The sequence below is a fragment of the Mirounga angustirostris genome, unplaced genomic scaffold (assembly GCF_029215605.1).
Source record: "Mirounga angustirostris isolate CCGP_5_RB_7025 unplaced genomic scaffold, mMirAng1.0.hap1 SCAF_16, whole genome shotgun sequence".
NCBI classification, from domain to species: Eukaryota; Metazoa; Chordata; class Mammalia; order Carnivora; family Phocidae; genus Mirounga; species Mirounga angustirostris.
This window is the reverse complement of record NW_026991724.1, coordinates 32,465,180-32,480,592: the sequence shown is the minus strand read 5'-3', so window position 1 is coordinate 32,480,592 and position 15,413 is coordinate 32,465,180. Positions and strand designations below refer to the sequence as shown.

The following is a 15,413-nucleotide window of genomic DNA, read 5'->3' as shown; positions in this document are numbered from 1 at the left end:
CCAGGTTGGACATTGGGTAGGAGAGAAGATGAGTCAGTTCAGCTGGAGGTTCAGTTGCTCTGTCAGTGTTCTTAAGTAATCTGCTATTATCCAGCTTTTCACTGTTGTAGATAAGAGGGTGGTGAACATTCCTGTAGATAGATCTGTGCACTATCCGGAATGATTTCCCTGGGCTAGAGGCAGTCCTTCTAACTCAGCATTCCCCAACCAAGGCCACTGCATGCCACCTGTGCAGGGATTTACCTGGAGGCAATGTGGGGTAGTGGTCAGAGCCAGAACTTTGGTGACAGGGGGGCAAATCTTGGCTCTGCTGTCTCTACTTGGATAGGTTAATTAACGTTTCTGTGCCTCAGTTTCTTCATCTATAAGTTTTAAATAATGATAGCCAACACCCCGTAGCTGAGATTAATTGGGTTAATGTAGGTAAAGCCTGCCATATAATAAGCACCACGTAAAAATGTCAGATATTTTGCTTTACATGAGAAAATTTCCAAATACGAGTGTTTTAAAAGGAACGTTTTAATACCTTCAATGGAAAACCAGTGTCAGTTGCTCGGAAGAATTGGAAACCATAAACTGAAATAAATTTAATTTGATGGAAACAAAACAGTGCTGTTAAATTCTAGTTAGATGTTGTAGAAGAGCCAAGTAGACCAGGCAGTGTTAGAGAGAGGCTCAAGCCCCATTCGTTCCAAACAGAGAGGGCTTGCTTCAACTTAAACAGAAGGCTTGCAGGAGAAAGGAAAAAAAGAGGAACTTGAAGTGCCCCGTCCGCTCTCACCTCACATGTAACCCGTCACACTCTGGAAAACACTGTTCTGGGACTTCACAATATTAAGGCCTCAGATGACTATGGACTTACTGGCTGCCAAAGAGTGCTTTGGTTAATACTGGCTCCCACAGCTTTCCTAGCCTTTCCTTCCACAGGATGTCTGGGGCGTGTGTCTCGGGAGGGGGCCTCTGGTTCCCTCTAGTAGAAAGGTGGCTCACTAAGTGGGACACACTTGGCCCCGGGTCCAGTTGACGGGCTGTCCAGGCCTGTTCCTGTTACCCTCCTGCCCAGTCTCGGGAGACCTCTGGGTGGCCCAGGGGTGGCCGCGGGGCGTGGTGCCAGGACGGGGGGCGGGGGGGCCGGAGGGGGTGTGGCCCGCCGGGCAGGATGGGTGGGCTCAGCGCGGGGCGGGGCGCCCGGACCGGAGGGGTGTGGCCCGCGGCGCAGGGTGGGTGGGCAGAGCGCTAGGGCGGGGCGCCCGGACAGAAGGGGCGGGGCCTGAGCGGCGCAGGAATGGGAGTCCGAGCCTTGAGTTTTGCGCCCAGACCGCAGGGAGGAATTGGGGCGCGGGTGACTGTGCGGTGAGTGCTCCTCTACCCAGCACGGGAGCGCGGGGAGGGGCTGGGCGCCGAGGGGAGCTGTCCCCGGGTCCCGGACACTTGGCTTTTGAGCCGTCCCGGCCGTCGGGCTTGGGGGAAGGGGATGCCCTGGTTTTCCCTTCGGCAGTCCCGGGGTCTAAATGGAGGTTAGAAGGAAAGGGGGAGTCTCGAGGTAGCGGAGCCCCCTGGCGGGCAGCGGCTACAGAGACTGAGTAGGCTTGGGGGCGTGAGCAGAACTTCCAGGCCCCTTGAGCCTTTGAGGTCTGGAGAGAGGCTGTGTATGGCGATCCTGACGGGTTTGAAGGGAGAACCCGCAGAATGAGAAGTCCCGAGGCACGGGGCTGGCCTGGGAATGAGATTTCAGTTCTTAGAGGAAGCCTCCTCAACTCTCAGTCGAGACTCCTCCTCTCTCTGGGCCTCAGTTTCCCCATCTTCATCATGCCTGTGAATGGGTGGGTATAGGTGAGAGAGTGCCTGGATGATATCTAACCCTGCCTGTGGCCTTGTAACTCTTAGGGGAGCCTCCTGCCTCCTTCCCTCCCTTGGTGGGTGTGGAGACCCTCCTCATTCCCATCCCTTCCTGCATGGACCCACACCAGGGCCTGCAAAGCCTTGCATTCTCTGTGCCTTCTGCCCTGTCCTTTGGTCCTCATGTTGGGGAGCAGCCATCTGGTCTTACTTGCTTTCCAGCAGACTAAAAAGCATCCCCAAATCTCCTCCCACAGTTGGATGACTGTTTGTCTGCTCTTGCTTCTCTCCCTCTTTCTGAGCCCATAGGATTCTCCCTCGTGTGGCCTTGATCTCCCCATGGGCTGTTCTTGTCTGCCATGTCACCTGTCCCCTTGGCAAAGACCAGAGTGACACTCCCATTGCCTCTGCTCTCCTGTCCCAATCGCTCTGGCCCTAGGTTTGTTGGTTACTCAGATCCCTTTTGCCAGTCTGGGACCTGAGGCTGGAGGGGACCCCTATTTAGCCCACCCACCTCCCACCTGCTGCATCATCCCTAGTGATGATGACTTATGGGGTGCCTGTTCATTGTCCTGCAGCTCTCATTACACTGAGCTAAAATCGATGGCTTGCAGGTTTCCACCGCTCCGTTCCACTTCTGCCTCCTGGAGCCATGCAGAGTCAATTCATTCTTTTACTCATTCAAATGATCTTTATTGATACACTGGGTGAGACCCTGGGCTATAGCAATAAGAAAAAAAAAATCGGGCAAAACTCCCTGCGTTAATGGAGTTCGTATTCTAGAAAGGAGTAGGACAGCAATCAAGTACATACATGATCTGCCAGGCAGGGAGAAGTGCTATGGAGAAAAACAAAGCAGGCAAGAGGGGGTGAGGGCTGGGCTTGGGTTTGCAGTTTTATAAAGCATAGGCAGGGAGGGCCTCTCCGAGGTGGTGACAACCTGAACAAAGCCTTGAAGGAGATGAAGGGTGAGCTATGTGAATATCTGAGGGGAAGGACAGTGCACCCGTGGAGGGAAGAGCACAGAGCATGTGCAAAGGCCCTCAGGCAGAGGCGTGCCTGGTGGGAGCAGGTCCAGCTTGTTCCAGGAACGAGGGGAGAGGGAAGGGGTGGGGAAGTGGGGGTCCATTGCCTGGGGCCTTGAAGGCCACTTTGGTTTTTACTGGGAGTACAGTGAGAGCCATTGGAGGACTTTGAAGAGAAGAGTCACCTGCTCTGACTCAGGAGTCAGCAGACTAAGACTGTAGGGAGGTGAGGGCAGAAGGTGTGTGTGTGGGGGGGAAGCAGGGAGGGGACCACTGTCATCATTCTGGGGAGAGACCCTGGGGGCAGAGAGGCTGTGGGAAAATATCCGATTTTCCGATTTGGGGTCAGGAGGGTTTGGATGTGAGAGAAAGGTGGAGTCAGGGATGACTCGAAGGTGTTTGGCCTGAGAGTCCGGAAGCTTGGAGCTGCTGAGGTGGGAGCTGTTTAGGGGGAAGAGCCGGAGCGCTGGTTTGTGCTTGTTATGCTCGAGATGCTCATTAGGCGTCCACTGGGAAGATGCCCAGTGGGGGGCTTGCGGGGGCTCTGGAGCTGGAAATAAAATTTGGGGCTGGCATTTAGAGCTGTAAGAGCAGGTGGGCTCAGTTAGGGAGAGAGTGGTATGGAGGAGAGAGACCCAGCCCGGGAGCGCTGGGGCTCCCAGCATCAGGAGCCAGCCAAGAAGGAACGGCCAGCAGGCTGGGAGGAGAAGTCAGAGTTGGGGTGAGGGGGGTGCTGCAAGGAGAGGGAGAGCCATTCTGATAGACGCCTTTGGCCAAGCCAGCTGGTCCAGGGCTGAGAACCCAGCTGAGACAAGAACAGTCTGGGGGGCCCAGGGGGATGCGCCTGGAAGACAGCAGTACAGACCACAGACAGGAGTCCTGCTGTGGAGGGGGTCAGAGAATTGGGGTTCGAGCTGTCTGAGGAAGAGAGGGCTCTACTCTCCTGATGGAGACACTACAGTCTGGGTGCTGGTGGGAAATGGTCCCCCAGAGAGAAGCTCAGGGAAGGGGGTGGAACGGAAGAGGGGCTACAGGAGGGGCAGGGATGGGTCCAGTGCCCCGGGGAAGGCTTGGCCCCAGCTGAGAGTCAGGACAGTTGAGAAACCAAGCTCCCCTGGGCCTCCCTCCTTCTCTTGTCTGCAGGGATCCAGTGGGCTGAGATTTCAGCCCTTAAGCCAATCAGCTGGTTCAGAGCTCCAGAGAAAGTCGGCTGGCTGTGGTCTCAGGAAGGAAGGAGGTGTGTCAGGGCTTCGGCCTAGACCTGGGTTTAGGGGTAAGGGAGGGCCCACGTGGGTTGTCCCTTCCACTTGACTCTGTTTCATGCCTCTTTCTTGGCCTGGGCCTCACCTTCCTCAAGGAAAGACTGTTAAGGACTCCAAAGTTGTAGTAACTCAAGTAAAGAAAAGGCAGTAGAGATAGACTGATTTAGTTAGACTGAAGAGGGGAAGTCTGAACGGGTGATTCGGGGGCCAGAAGCTGGATTTTTAGGGACAATTTTCATGAAATAGGGGATGATTGGTCATCTGTTTTCTCTCACTCCCAATTGAAGCTAAAGCAGGAGAAACTTAAGTTAGACATGATGAAGAACTTCCTGAGCTGGTTATTTGAGGACTGTAGCAAGGCCAGGTCCTCCCCCTGCCTGTTTACAGTAAGAAAGGACAATGTCTGCTCAGAGACAGGGGTCCAACCAAATGGGTCCTTGGGGATTCTTCCTGCTCTGAGGTTTCTGGAAGGAAGCCAGGGAAAAGTTGGGACTTTCCAGCTGCTGGTGAGCATCAGCCTTTAGGGCTCAGGCCTGCTTCTCCTTCCTGGTGTCCACAGATCCTCGATGTTACCAGTTGGGTGTGTGTGGCTCAAGCATTTGTCAGCTGCTGCGGACTTGGTGTGTTTGGGAAGGGCCCCTGCTTACTCCCAGCTTGTCCCCTTGGGGGTGAGCACAACTGTGGGTCTCTCAGTGCAGGTCATGGTGGATGCACAGAATGTTCCAGGGCTTTACACCAGAACTGATGAGAATTACCTAGTTCTGCACAGTGGCTTGGCCACCTCTGGCTTCCAGACCATCCTTTCGGGATTTTCCGGGGAGGTGGGGTCTGTAGGTGAATCTAGACCTGGCAGTCCTGTGCCACTCAGCCTTTGCCTTCCTGCTCAAGGCCGTGCCCGCTCCACCAAGCCTAGTAATCTTTGCAGGGGGAGAGTGTGGTCTAGGTTCTCCTGATGCCGACGAGGGGGCAGCTCTCCGTCCTCAGGCATCCTGTGGATAAAAGGAGCAGGTGTTGCCTGGTCTCATGTTAACCTTGCAACATCTTTAATTCCTGGCTGCACACATGCCATCCAGGCATGGGGTCAGAGAGGGAGGGCCCACCCCATGTTTGGGCTCTTCCCAGAGGGAGGGGCGGGTGGTTCTTTTCCCCAGGTCCTGGACAGGGGTGGCAGTGGGGCTGGGCTTTCCACAGCCGAGAGCCATGCCAGGGCCAAGCCCAGAGCTTTTCCTACCTGTCCTGTTCTCTCCTCTCCCCCCTCCCATGTCTACCCTCCTGACTCCTCTGCCTGGCAGTGGGCACAGGGTGGAGGCCTGCTTGGCCAGAGAGAACTGCCCTAGAGCAATCTCTGCGTGGGGAATGCCCTCCCGAGCTGCCAGACACGCAGGCAACCTCTGCCATGCCTTTGTCTCCTCACCTGGCCAGCCCAAGGCTTCCATCCTGAGTGCTAGCAACAGTCTGAGTTGGAGACATCTCCTTTCACTTCCCTTGGCTGGCATGAGGGCAGGCACAGAATGTTCCAGGCCCTCCTCTTCCTCGGTGGATTTTTGATTCATGAGCATTCCCATCATGCCTCCCCGAAGCCCAGCCCTGTGCCAAGCTTAGGGAGGCCAGGATGAGTAAGACCCAGGCTTCTACTCAGGCCAAGAAGGGGGAAAGACACATAAACAGCAAATAGGAGAGATGCAAAATCTCCAAGCACCTTGGCGTCTGCTCCCTTGAGTATCTCAGAATGTCCCTGTTTTGTAAAAAGAAGGAAGTGTTCCTCTTCTTTTTCCCTTTTGCTTTCACTTTCTCTGGGCACTGTACCCGTCCACGTCCCTGGTCCCTGTGACAATCGCGGAATGGCTCCCACTGAGAGATCTTCTCTGCTGCTTGGGGACGCTCCCGGGGCCTGAAACTCAGAGAAATCACTTCCTCTCAAATTTCCAGAGCCCAGAGTCTGAAGGCTGAGCCCAGAGTAAGCCCCCCGACAGAGATGACAGCATTTAATGTGTGGTGGCGAGGGAGTGGGAGGGAAGGGAGGGCCTGGGGGCAGTTGGGAAGGAGGCAGTGACAATTGGGGTCCGTGCTCCCCTGAGCTTTGAAATGACTTAGTGTGCGCTCTGATTTTTGCTTCACCTGGGCTGAGTTCTTTATAGCAATGTTCTGGTCTGCCCTCTGGGGTCGCAGCAGGTTACCCTAGCAGGCATGGGTTCAGGGGCACCCCTGTGGTGGAACCCAAATATGGGGGAATTAAGGGCATGCATTCTGGAATCACACTGCTTGGGTTCAAACCCCAGCTCCACCTCACCTGACGGGGAACCCTTGTACAAGTCACTTGGCCTCTCTGTACCTCGGTTTCTTCATCTGTAAAATGGGGCTGATCATAGCAGCTCCTTCAGAGTGCTTGGGAGGGTTGAATGAATTCCCATGCGGAAGCGCTTAGACTGACTGACAGCACTCTGCATGTGCTTAGTAAATATCAGCTGTTACTGGAGAGAGCAGAGCCGTCAGCCTGAATCCAACCAGCAGGGGGGAGCCCTCTCATAAGGTCCCAAAGAGAGTTAATTTCCAAATCCCTTGGGAGTCATTGCTCGACTATCAGCTCAAGACTTACTAAGGCTTCTTAAGCCAGGGATGAAGTGCAGATATGGAAACCAGGAGCCGTGATTGAACTCTCTGTGGGACCTCGAGCCAATTTATTGCCTTTTCTGGGCCTCAGTCTGTACATCCGCACAAGGGGGAGCTTGGATTGGGTAATGTCCTAGTAGATCCATGGCCTCCTCGGATTGGGGTGGGGCTGACTTGTCCTCCTCCCCTCACCCCACTGCCCCCTGCCTGCTTTCAGAGGAGTCCTGACCTCACTGTCCTCCCCAGGTTATGAAATGTGCACGCAGGAGGACTTCCAGGCTCAGAGGAGTCAGCTGGTGGGGCTGTTGGTCTCAGGGTCCCTGGAGGGCTTCGAGAGCATCCTGGACTGGCTCCTTTCCTGGGAAGTCCTTTCCTGGGAAGACTACGAGGGACTCAGCCTCCTGGGCCAGCCCCTCTCGCACTTGGCCAGGCGCCTCCTGGACACTGTCCGGAATAAGGGCGCTTGGGGCTGTGAACAGCTTGTCGCGGCCATCCGGGAGGCCCAGACCGACTGCCAGGCCCCAGAGCTTTCTGGCTGCTGGGATCCCCACTCGCCCCACCCAGCCCGTGACCTGCAAAGTCACCGGCCAGCCATCGTCAGGAGACTCTACAACCATGTGGAGGGCGTGCTGGATCTGGCGTGGGAGCACGGTTTCATCAGCCGGTACGAATGTGATGAAATCAGGTTGCCCATCTTCACATCCTCCCAGCGGGTAAGGCACTTCTGTCTTGGGTAATCAGAATTCACAGGAAAAGGGTGCTTAGTCACCAGGACGGGTTTGTCTTTAGGGAGTCAGCCCCGTGGGGAGACAAAGGTGCTGGCCTTCCCCCTTACAAGGTCACCAGGCAGGTAGAAGTCGTTCAGGGCCTGTTCTCTGTGATGCTGGGGCTTCTCTGTGGAAACTCTCCCTCCTTAATCTCCCCTGTCTCTTCTCCTCGTCTGTGAAATGTCAGTAAGGTTCTCAGGAAAAGTCAGTGAGTTGATTCATGTAACCCTTCGAACAGTGTCTAGCGCATTGTAACCACTCGTTAACATTCCCATTGGCCACCATTTGTTGTGTTATTGGTGATATTCTGTACTTGCATGCTTTTTGGCTGTCTTAAATTAACAGCTTAACATCATCAAAATTCATTAAGTTGTCTTTGTATTTCATAGTTAATTATTACATTGTATTTAATAGATACTTTAACATTTAATTACTAATCGTTAATAATTAGCACACTATGGACCACCGTTGTTCACATGTCTACATTGGATTTCTGATACGAACTTGCAATGGCTCATAGACGTTCAGAGTTGGGGTGTAACTCCCTCTGAAAACGCATTCCATTAGACCAGAAAAGTGTCTGTTGGGTAGTTTTGAAATTCCTTCTTCATTTTACCCCAAATAGCAACCCTCTGGGCTCTTGTGATACAGATGGAACCATCACTGACATGCCCCTTTATATATTGGAGAACTGATGCCCAGAACAGTAGTTTGATGGCATGGAAGTGCCGTGCTGGACCTGGTACCTTGACTCGCTTGTTCATTGTTCATTCATTCATTTATTCAGCCAGAATCTATTTATTTATTTTTTAAAGATTTATTTATTTATTTATCTGAGAGAGAGAGAGAGAGAGAGAGCACAAGTGGGGAGAGGGCAGAGGGACAGGGAGAAGCAGGCTCCCTGCTGAGCAGGGAGCCCGATGTGGGGTTCAATCCCAGGACCCTGAGATCATGACCTGAGCCAAGGTAGACGCTTGGCTGACGGAGCCACCCAGGCGCCCCATTGGCCAGAATTTATTTAGATGCTTAATATGTGCTGGGCTCTTAAAGCTTCTTGTCCTCAGTAAATAGGCACTCAATAAATACTTGTTGATGAAACACCTCAGTTATTGAATGAATGAATAAATGAACTGGAATTAAATGGCAGTGTTAGGATGGGCCAAATTGGGGGGTTTTCTAGTCTTTATTCTAGTCTTTTTTCTATTTAAAAAAAGGTCTGGTGATTAGGTGAGTCTAGGTTGAGACTGATGGGATAAGCCAGTGCATCCTTAAGGCTGGCTTAAAGTGGCTGCGTATTTACAGAGCACGCGTGGTGTGGGCCCCTCCCGTTACTCACTAGTGCACATGAAACCTACAATTCTACCCTGAGCACCAGCTCCTTGAGCCTGGCCCTGTGGGGATTACAGAAAACATGTTCGTTGTTGCACCTACCCTGGTGTCTTTGTGATCTGTTGTGGAGATCGAATCAGCCCATACGGGAAGTGAAAGGATTGTGTCTTGTCATCTTTGATCAAGTGTTCAACAGTGTGGTAGTGTGGTCCAGCCTGGATGCTCTGAGCAGTTTAGAGAAGGCAGCCTTGGGCCTAGAGGAGACAGGGCATGCATAGAGGAAGTATTTGGATTGACGAAAAAAGAAAGTAGGGTAACTCATGGGCCAAAGAAGAAATCGTAATGGAAATCAGAAAATAATTCAGAACCAAACAGTAATGAGAATCTGACTTATAAAAATTTATGGGGTACAGCTAGAGTGGAACATAGAGGGAAATGTATAACCTTAAATGCTAGTATTAGGAAAGAAGAAAGGCTGCATTTTAATGAGCTAAGACTACATCTTAAGAAAAGGCCAGGTGGACAGCAGAAGCACCCATCACTGGCACTGTGCAGAGAATGTGGCCGACAAGACCTCTGAGGGTCGTAGGAGTTTCCCGAGGGACTGGGCGGCCTGAGGTTTACATTTTTGGAGTCCAGCTCTCTCTGAGCCTTCTTTGAGGTCTGGCATCCTTTGGTTCTCTAACTTGGTGGCTTGCCTTCAGTGGTTGAATTTCTGATTCAGGGTGGGTGGCACTGTGGTATGTCCAACCAACATATCCTCCCAATCCAGGACTGCCTTGTTTACTCTTGTAGCTGACCTTGTAATTTCCTATAAAGAGGCAGGTGTCATGGATTGCAGGTTGGGCACCCAAAAATGCTGTGGAATGAAACAAAATGCAAGTTGAAGAACTAGATCCCTAAAAGACCCACTGCTACTATTTACTGAGTGAGTGCCAGGCATGGTCCATAGCCCTCGACGGTTGTGATCTCTAAGCCACACTGTGACCTTCTCAGGGTGTCGTGTTGGCTCTGCTGTTTTTTAACAGTGGAGAAACTGCCCAAACCACCCGTCTGGGAAGTGGCCCAGCTACAGTTTGAATCCAGGCCTGATTGCCCCCAGAGCGAATGATCTTCTCTTTCTGACCTGAAATCTGGGGCTTCATGTGGTGACCTCGCACAGTCGGGTATAACATTGCTAGCAGACCTGAGGCTATAAAGCCAGCTCTCCATCTGACTCATGCACCTGCTAAAGTTGCTAGGGCCAGAGTGTCAGACTGAAATGCTTGACTCTTTTATGACATTAACTCCAACACCTTTAACTTGGGCAATGTAGCATGCCTGCAGAAAAGTGTATAATTTCATATGTTGTGGTATAAACACATTCCCATCACCCACATGAAGACAGAATGTTACTAGTACTTTCCTCCATTGCTACCCCTAGCCTGACTTTTGTGTGAAGTCATTTCTTTGCTTTTCTTCATAGTTTTAACACCTTACGCAATAATTCTCCAAACAATGTGTTTTGTTTTAAAAAAGTTCTAGCAAGCACAAGCATAGCGGTGTCAGGGAAGGGTAGTCCTGCCTCTCCTTCTTGGAGGCAGGCTCCCAGGAGCACAGAAGCTGAACAGGGCCTCAGGGACTTGGTCTTGGCTTTACCATTTGGAGGCTTTCTAAGGGCTCCTGCTGGGAAGTCAGTGGGCAAGGTCATTGAGTGAGTCCCGAGAAACAGAGCATTCACTACAGCTGGAGGATCTGGTAGGGCAGGTCTGAGTCAGAGCCAGATGTCCAGGGATAGTCAGAGGAAGTGGGCTGCTCTGTAGGGTCAGTTGTAAGCTTGTCCAAGGCTCTTCCGGCTCCCAGGAATAGGGCCAGGCCAAACACTTCTGCGGGGTGAAATGAGTGTCCTCCACTGACCCAGGCCACAGGGGTGGAGAGAAAGAATGATATTAGCCTGCGGTGCAGACAAGCCAAGTATAGATAAGGATTAGAGCCAGGCCTGCCTGGACATCTAGGAAATAATTGTCCTGGTCCTGTGTGAGTCTTGAGTCACGTTGCTCCAGTCTGCCTCAACTGGTGGCCCTTTGCTTATGGTAAATCCATCATCCTGAGATTTCCCTTGATAGTCCTCTTGTGTTGGTTTTCCTCTATCCTGAGTAATCTGTCTTCCTTTTTCTTGGTTTGTTCTATTTTGGGAGATCGTATCTCCCCCACACTGTAAAATGAGTATATGGGAGTTAAATTTTAAGCTCTTATATAGCTACAAGTTTCCTCGTATTTGGTCAATAATTTGGCTGGGTATAAAATTCTGGGTTGGTCATCATTTTCCTTCAGAATTTTGAGATTATTACTCTCTTATCTGCTCTCTTCCAGAGAAGAATTGCTAAAATTCCAAAACTCTTTTATAACTCTTTCTGGACGCGTGTGGAATTTTCTTTTGGCCCCCTAACATTGTGAAATGTCACAGTGATGTGCCATAGTGTTTTTCCATTGTGCTGGGCACTCAAGGGGTGCTTTGAATCTGAAAACTCAGTTTCTTTTATGTTCTGGAAGATTTTCTTGATTACTTTATTGATGATTTCTTTCTCTTTTTTCTTTTCTCTCTTTATGGAACTACTCTTTGAATTTTAGGACTCCTAGACTGATCTCCTAATTTTCTTCTCTTTCTTGCCCATTTTCTATCTCTGTGTCCTTTTTTATCACTTCCTCTATAATATCTTCCACTTAATCTTTAAACCCTTGTGCCCTTGTGTTTTTCATTTTTGTGATCACTTTTAATTTCTAAGAGCTATTTTAAAATGTTTCTTATTATAGCATCCTATTCTTGTTTCATGGATGCAATTTCTTGTCTCACTTAAGGACCATAATGATACGTGGTTTTTTTGTTTGTCTTGTTTTGTTTTTGGTGGAGGGCAGATTTTTTCCCACCCTGCGTAACCTTTTTATCCCACAAGTTGCTTTCCCCTTCCCCACTTATTTGGCCTCAATCTCCCATATGAGATACTTTCTTTGGGCATGTGGTGATCCTTAGTTGACCGCTCATGACTGAAATATACTCCCTGAATCTTACTCTGGAAACTCAGAGCCTACAGGTGAAACTTGTCTGCCTCAAGTTTCACTGTAGACATTTTGGGAAGTGATGGTATTTGTATCTTTAGACCTTTCCTCCTAGGTTGGTCAAGTTACCAGCCTGGAGGTAAAGGTCTGACTTCCAGAGTTGTGAGAACCCAGTGAGTAAGAGGGCTGGGTGGTGATAGTGGTGGGGAGAGGTCTCTGCATTCAGCACTCATTTTGCACATGGTCATTTAAACCTGCTTTGGGGGCATGATGCCCATCTCCTTTATTGTGCCTGGTACCTCCCAGTCCAGGGACCCTGTTTTAGCCTTTCCAGAATATAAATCTCCACACTTTGCCATGGCAGGGCAGGAAAAGTTGTTGTTGGCTTGGAGTGGGTCAGGGGAACCAGAGATCTGTTTTATAAACCATGTTGACTCAACCCTCCTTACTTTAATCATTTCCTTTGATTATGGAGGTACCTGATGCTCTTAATTCCAGAGATCTTTATAGAGTCTGAGATGCACATTGTGTGGTTTTCAACCCACTGTTGGCTTAGGATCTGGCTTTCTGGGCTCTTCTAAGAATATTACTATTCATTCCTTTGGCAAGTCCTTGAATGCATGCTCTGTGCCAGGCACTCTTCTAGGTGTTGAGGATACAGCAATGAGCAAAATAGACAAAAATCCTTGTCCTGGAGATGCTCATGTTCCAGTGCAGGGAGATGGATAATAAGCAAAAGGAAGCAAGTGACAGGGCATGCTGGAAGGTGATGGATGTGCTATAGAGAATAGCAGAGTGGGTCTGGGGGTTGAAAGTTACAGGGGGTGGAGGTAGTGATTGCAATTTTAAGTAGAGTGGTCAGGGAGTTCTCAAGAAGGTGATATTTGAGCAAAGGCTTAAAGGAGGTGAAGGAAGGAGTCATGTGGACAGCTGGAAAAAGGGCATTCCAGGCAGAGAGGACAGCCCCAGCAAAGGCCCAGAGGTGGGAGCATGCTTGATGTTTCCAGAAAACCCGAGGCTGGTGTTCTGAGCGGAATGAGCAGGGGGAAGATCAATAAGAGGTGAAGTGAGAGACGTTAAGCAGGATCCTGAGGGTCACAGACAGCACTTTGGTCTGTTTAGAGCCTTGTAGGTTACTGTTGAACTTGGGCTTTTACTCTGAGAAAATGAGGGAAGTGCTGGGACATTTGTAACAGGAGAGGTATGATCTGACTTTTATTTTTAAAGAATGACACTCTGCCTGCGATGTTGAGAATAGATTCTGGGGACAGGGATGGAAGCAGGGACACAAGTTAGGCAGACTTTGCTGTTTTCCAGGTGAACAATGATAGTGGCTTAGACGGTGGCATAGAGGAGGGGACAAAAAGGGGCAGGGCTCTCCAGCTGTGCATCCAGTGGGGTAGACACTGGCCACATGTGGCTATTGAGCACTTGAAATGTGGCTGGTCTGCAGTGGCATTCTGTTCTGGAGAACGAATGTAAAATAGCTTAGTAATTTTTTATATTGATTACATGTGGAAATGGTGATATTCCGGCTATCTTGGGCTAAATAAAATATATGATTGAAATGGATTTCATTTATTTTTACTTTAAAAAAATATGGCTACTGGAGGACTCAACATGACAAATACGTCTCGCATTTGTGTCTACCCTCTGGGCAGCGAGCATTATACTTCTACTGTGCTGTTCTGGATATGTGGTCAAGCCAACAGGGTTTGTTGGTGGATTGCAGAGGAGAAGTTTCCAGGGTGATTCTAGAAGTTTGGGGCTAAGCAACTGGAAGGGTAGAGTTGACATTAGCTGGAAGGAGGAAGGCTGCAGGTTTGGGGGCGGGTGTAGACCAGGAGTTTAGTTGTGGATATGTTAAGTCGGAGGTATTTAGGGGACATGGTGGGCAGGCAGTTTTGGGTGTGTGTGTCCAAGGTTCAGGGGAGCAGTTCAGGTTGGAGATGAAAATGTGGGGGTTGTGCTCAGTGATGGTATTCCAAGCCTTGGGGCTCCATGGAATCACCTGTCTTCCAAATGATTTCTTGCTTCCAGAGTTGTTTTTCCTATCCTTGCAGGTTTATGGATTTATGTCCTTTTCTCCTTTTTAAGTGATTCCCTCTTTTAGTGAGAGACAGATCGGGTGCGTGTTTTCCAGTGCTCGCTTCACCACGCAGCACCTAGTAATGTCTTCTTCAAACTCCTCTTGCTTTGGGGTGTTTTTCTGGCCTCTTATTGTGGTGGAAGGGAGATGCCTAAGAAACTGTAGTGATCGGTAGAAACCTTCCCATACCGTCTCCATCCACCTTTCTGGAAAGATACTGACTTTTGCTCTCCCCATAGGCAAGGAGGCTCCTCGATCTTGCCACAGTGAAGGTGAATGGGTTGGCTGCCTTTCTTCTACGTCATGTTCAGGAATTGCCAGTCCCGTTGGCCCTGCCTTTCGAAGGTATATACTTATATGTTCTTCTCAGTTCATCAGAAAGGGAAAGAAAGGCTGTACGGATTCCTGGTTAAGGGCAGAACTCCAGAGCAAGACTTGTCCTAAGTTAGAATTCCACCTACTGGCCCTACGGGCCTCCCTACGGCTCAGTTTCCTGATTTCAAGGATAACACCACCACCACTGACTCACTGGGCTATTGGGAGGATTGAGAGGCTTACCATGTGTAATATTAGGGTTATCTTTTGTTAATTCCCAAGCTGCACCATGATAACTGGAGCCTACTGTGCCATGAAGCTAAGACAGGTCTTCCTCACCAGCCAAACTCTTACTATCTGTCCTGAAAGGGATACACTTTTGAGATAGGGCTGTTACCTCTTGATTTCTGCAATTTAACTACTCACTATGAGAAACTCTGGGACCAAATGGATTTAGATAACGTGGTAGCTCTCTCGTTGCACATGGCCACCAACCCAACCCAGGGACGGGAGGGGCTCGGATCCCACAGTTGGCACGTGGTAGGCATCCTTGCAAAGGCTTTATTTACCATATCTGTCCTTTGCAGCAACCTTGAGAAATCCGTGTCATTTTTTCCATTTTACGGATGTGAAAACTGGGGCAAGGAGAGCGGGGGTCGAGGTGAGGAGGATGTGTCTGGTTTTAAACCGTCTCCACCGTCGCTTCCCCTTTTCTTGGGAGGTGAGATCATTAGTTGTAAAGAGAGGGCGTGAGCCTTGTATGTCTTGTTCCACCATCACCATAGGGATTGCTCATTGGCAGTGAGGGCCCCTGACCTGTGGGTGGTGCTAGCGGATAGATTTACCACCCTGGGCTCTACCCTCAGGGCAGGGAGCATGCCTGCAGGAGGGATGGCTAGAAGCTTGTGCTTCGTACCTTGGTGTGCACCATCTCCCTGAGAACAGGGCACAGACATCAGTGTCCAACAGGGGCTGCTCATCACAGAGCACTGTGCCCGGGTTGGGCCTTGGTTAATGACTGCTGTTGATACCATCAAGCCCAGCTGGCTTTCATGCATTGTAACTCTGTGACATGGGGTCAGATTCCCCAGAGTGACCAATCCAAAATGGACGACTGACCTGTGTTTGTTTTTCAAATGAG

General features: G+C 50.3%; 1 protein-coding gene across 6 annotated transcripts in view; it reads left to right on the top strand.

The window, feature by feature from the left end:
* The first annotated feature begins 1,253 nt into the window (after positions 1-1,253).
* The window catches only part of NOD2 (nucleotide binding oligomerization domain containing 2), a 34,678-nt gene continuing 20,518 nt past the window's right edge, over positions 1,254-15,413 (top strand). For 3 of the 6 annotated variants that reach the window (XR_010408316.1, XM_064581928.1, XM_045891140.2), the window contains exons 1-3: positions 1,254-1,353; positions 6,983-7,449; positions 14,197-14,302. Coding sequence is in view for 3 of the 6 variants with exons in the window: in XM_064581928.1 (XP_064437998.1) it covers positions 6,991-7,449; positions 14,197-14,302 (565 nt within the window). In the remaining 3 variants the exon portion in view is untranslated. Of the gene's footprint in view, positions 1,354-5,927; positions 6,084-6,982; positions 7,450-14,196; positions 14,303-15,413 lie in introns of those variants that run through there. The other 3 variants (XM_045891139.2, XM_045891144.2, XM_045891143.2) reach the window with 3 other exon arrangements.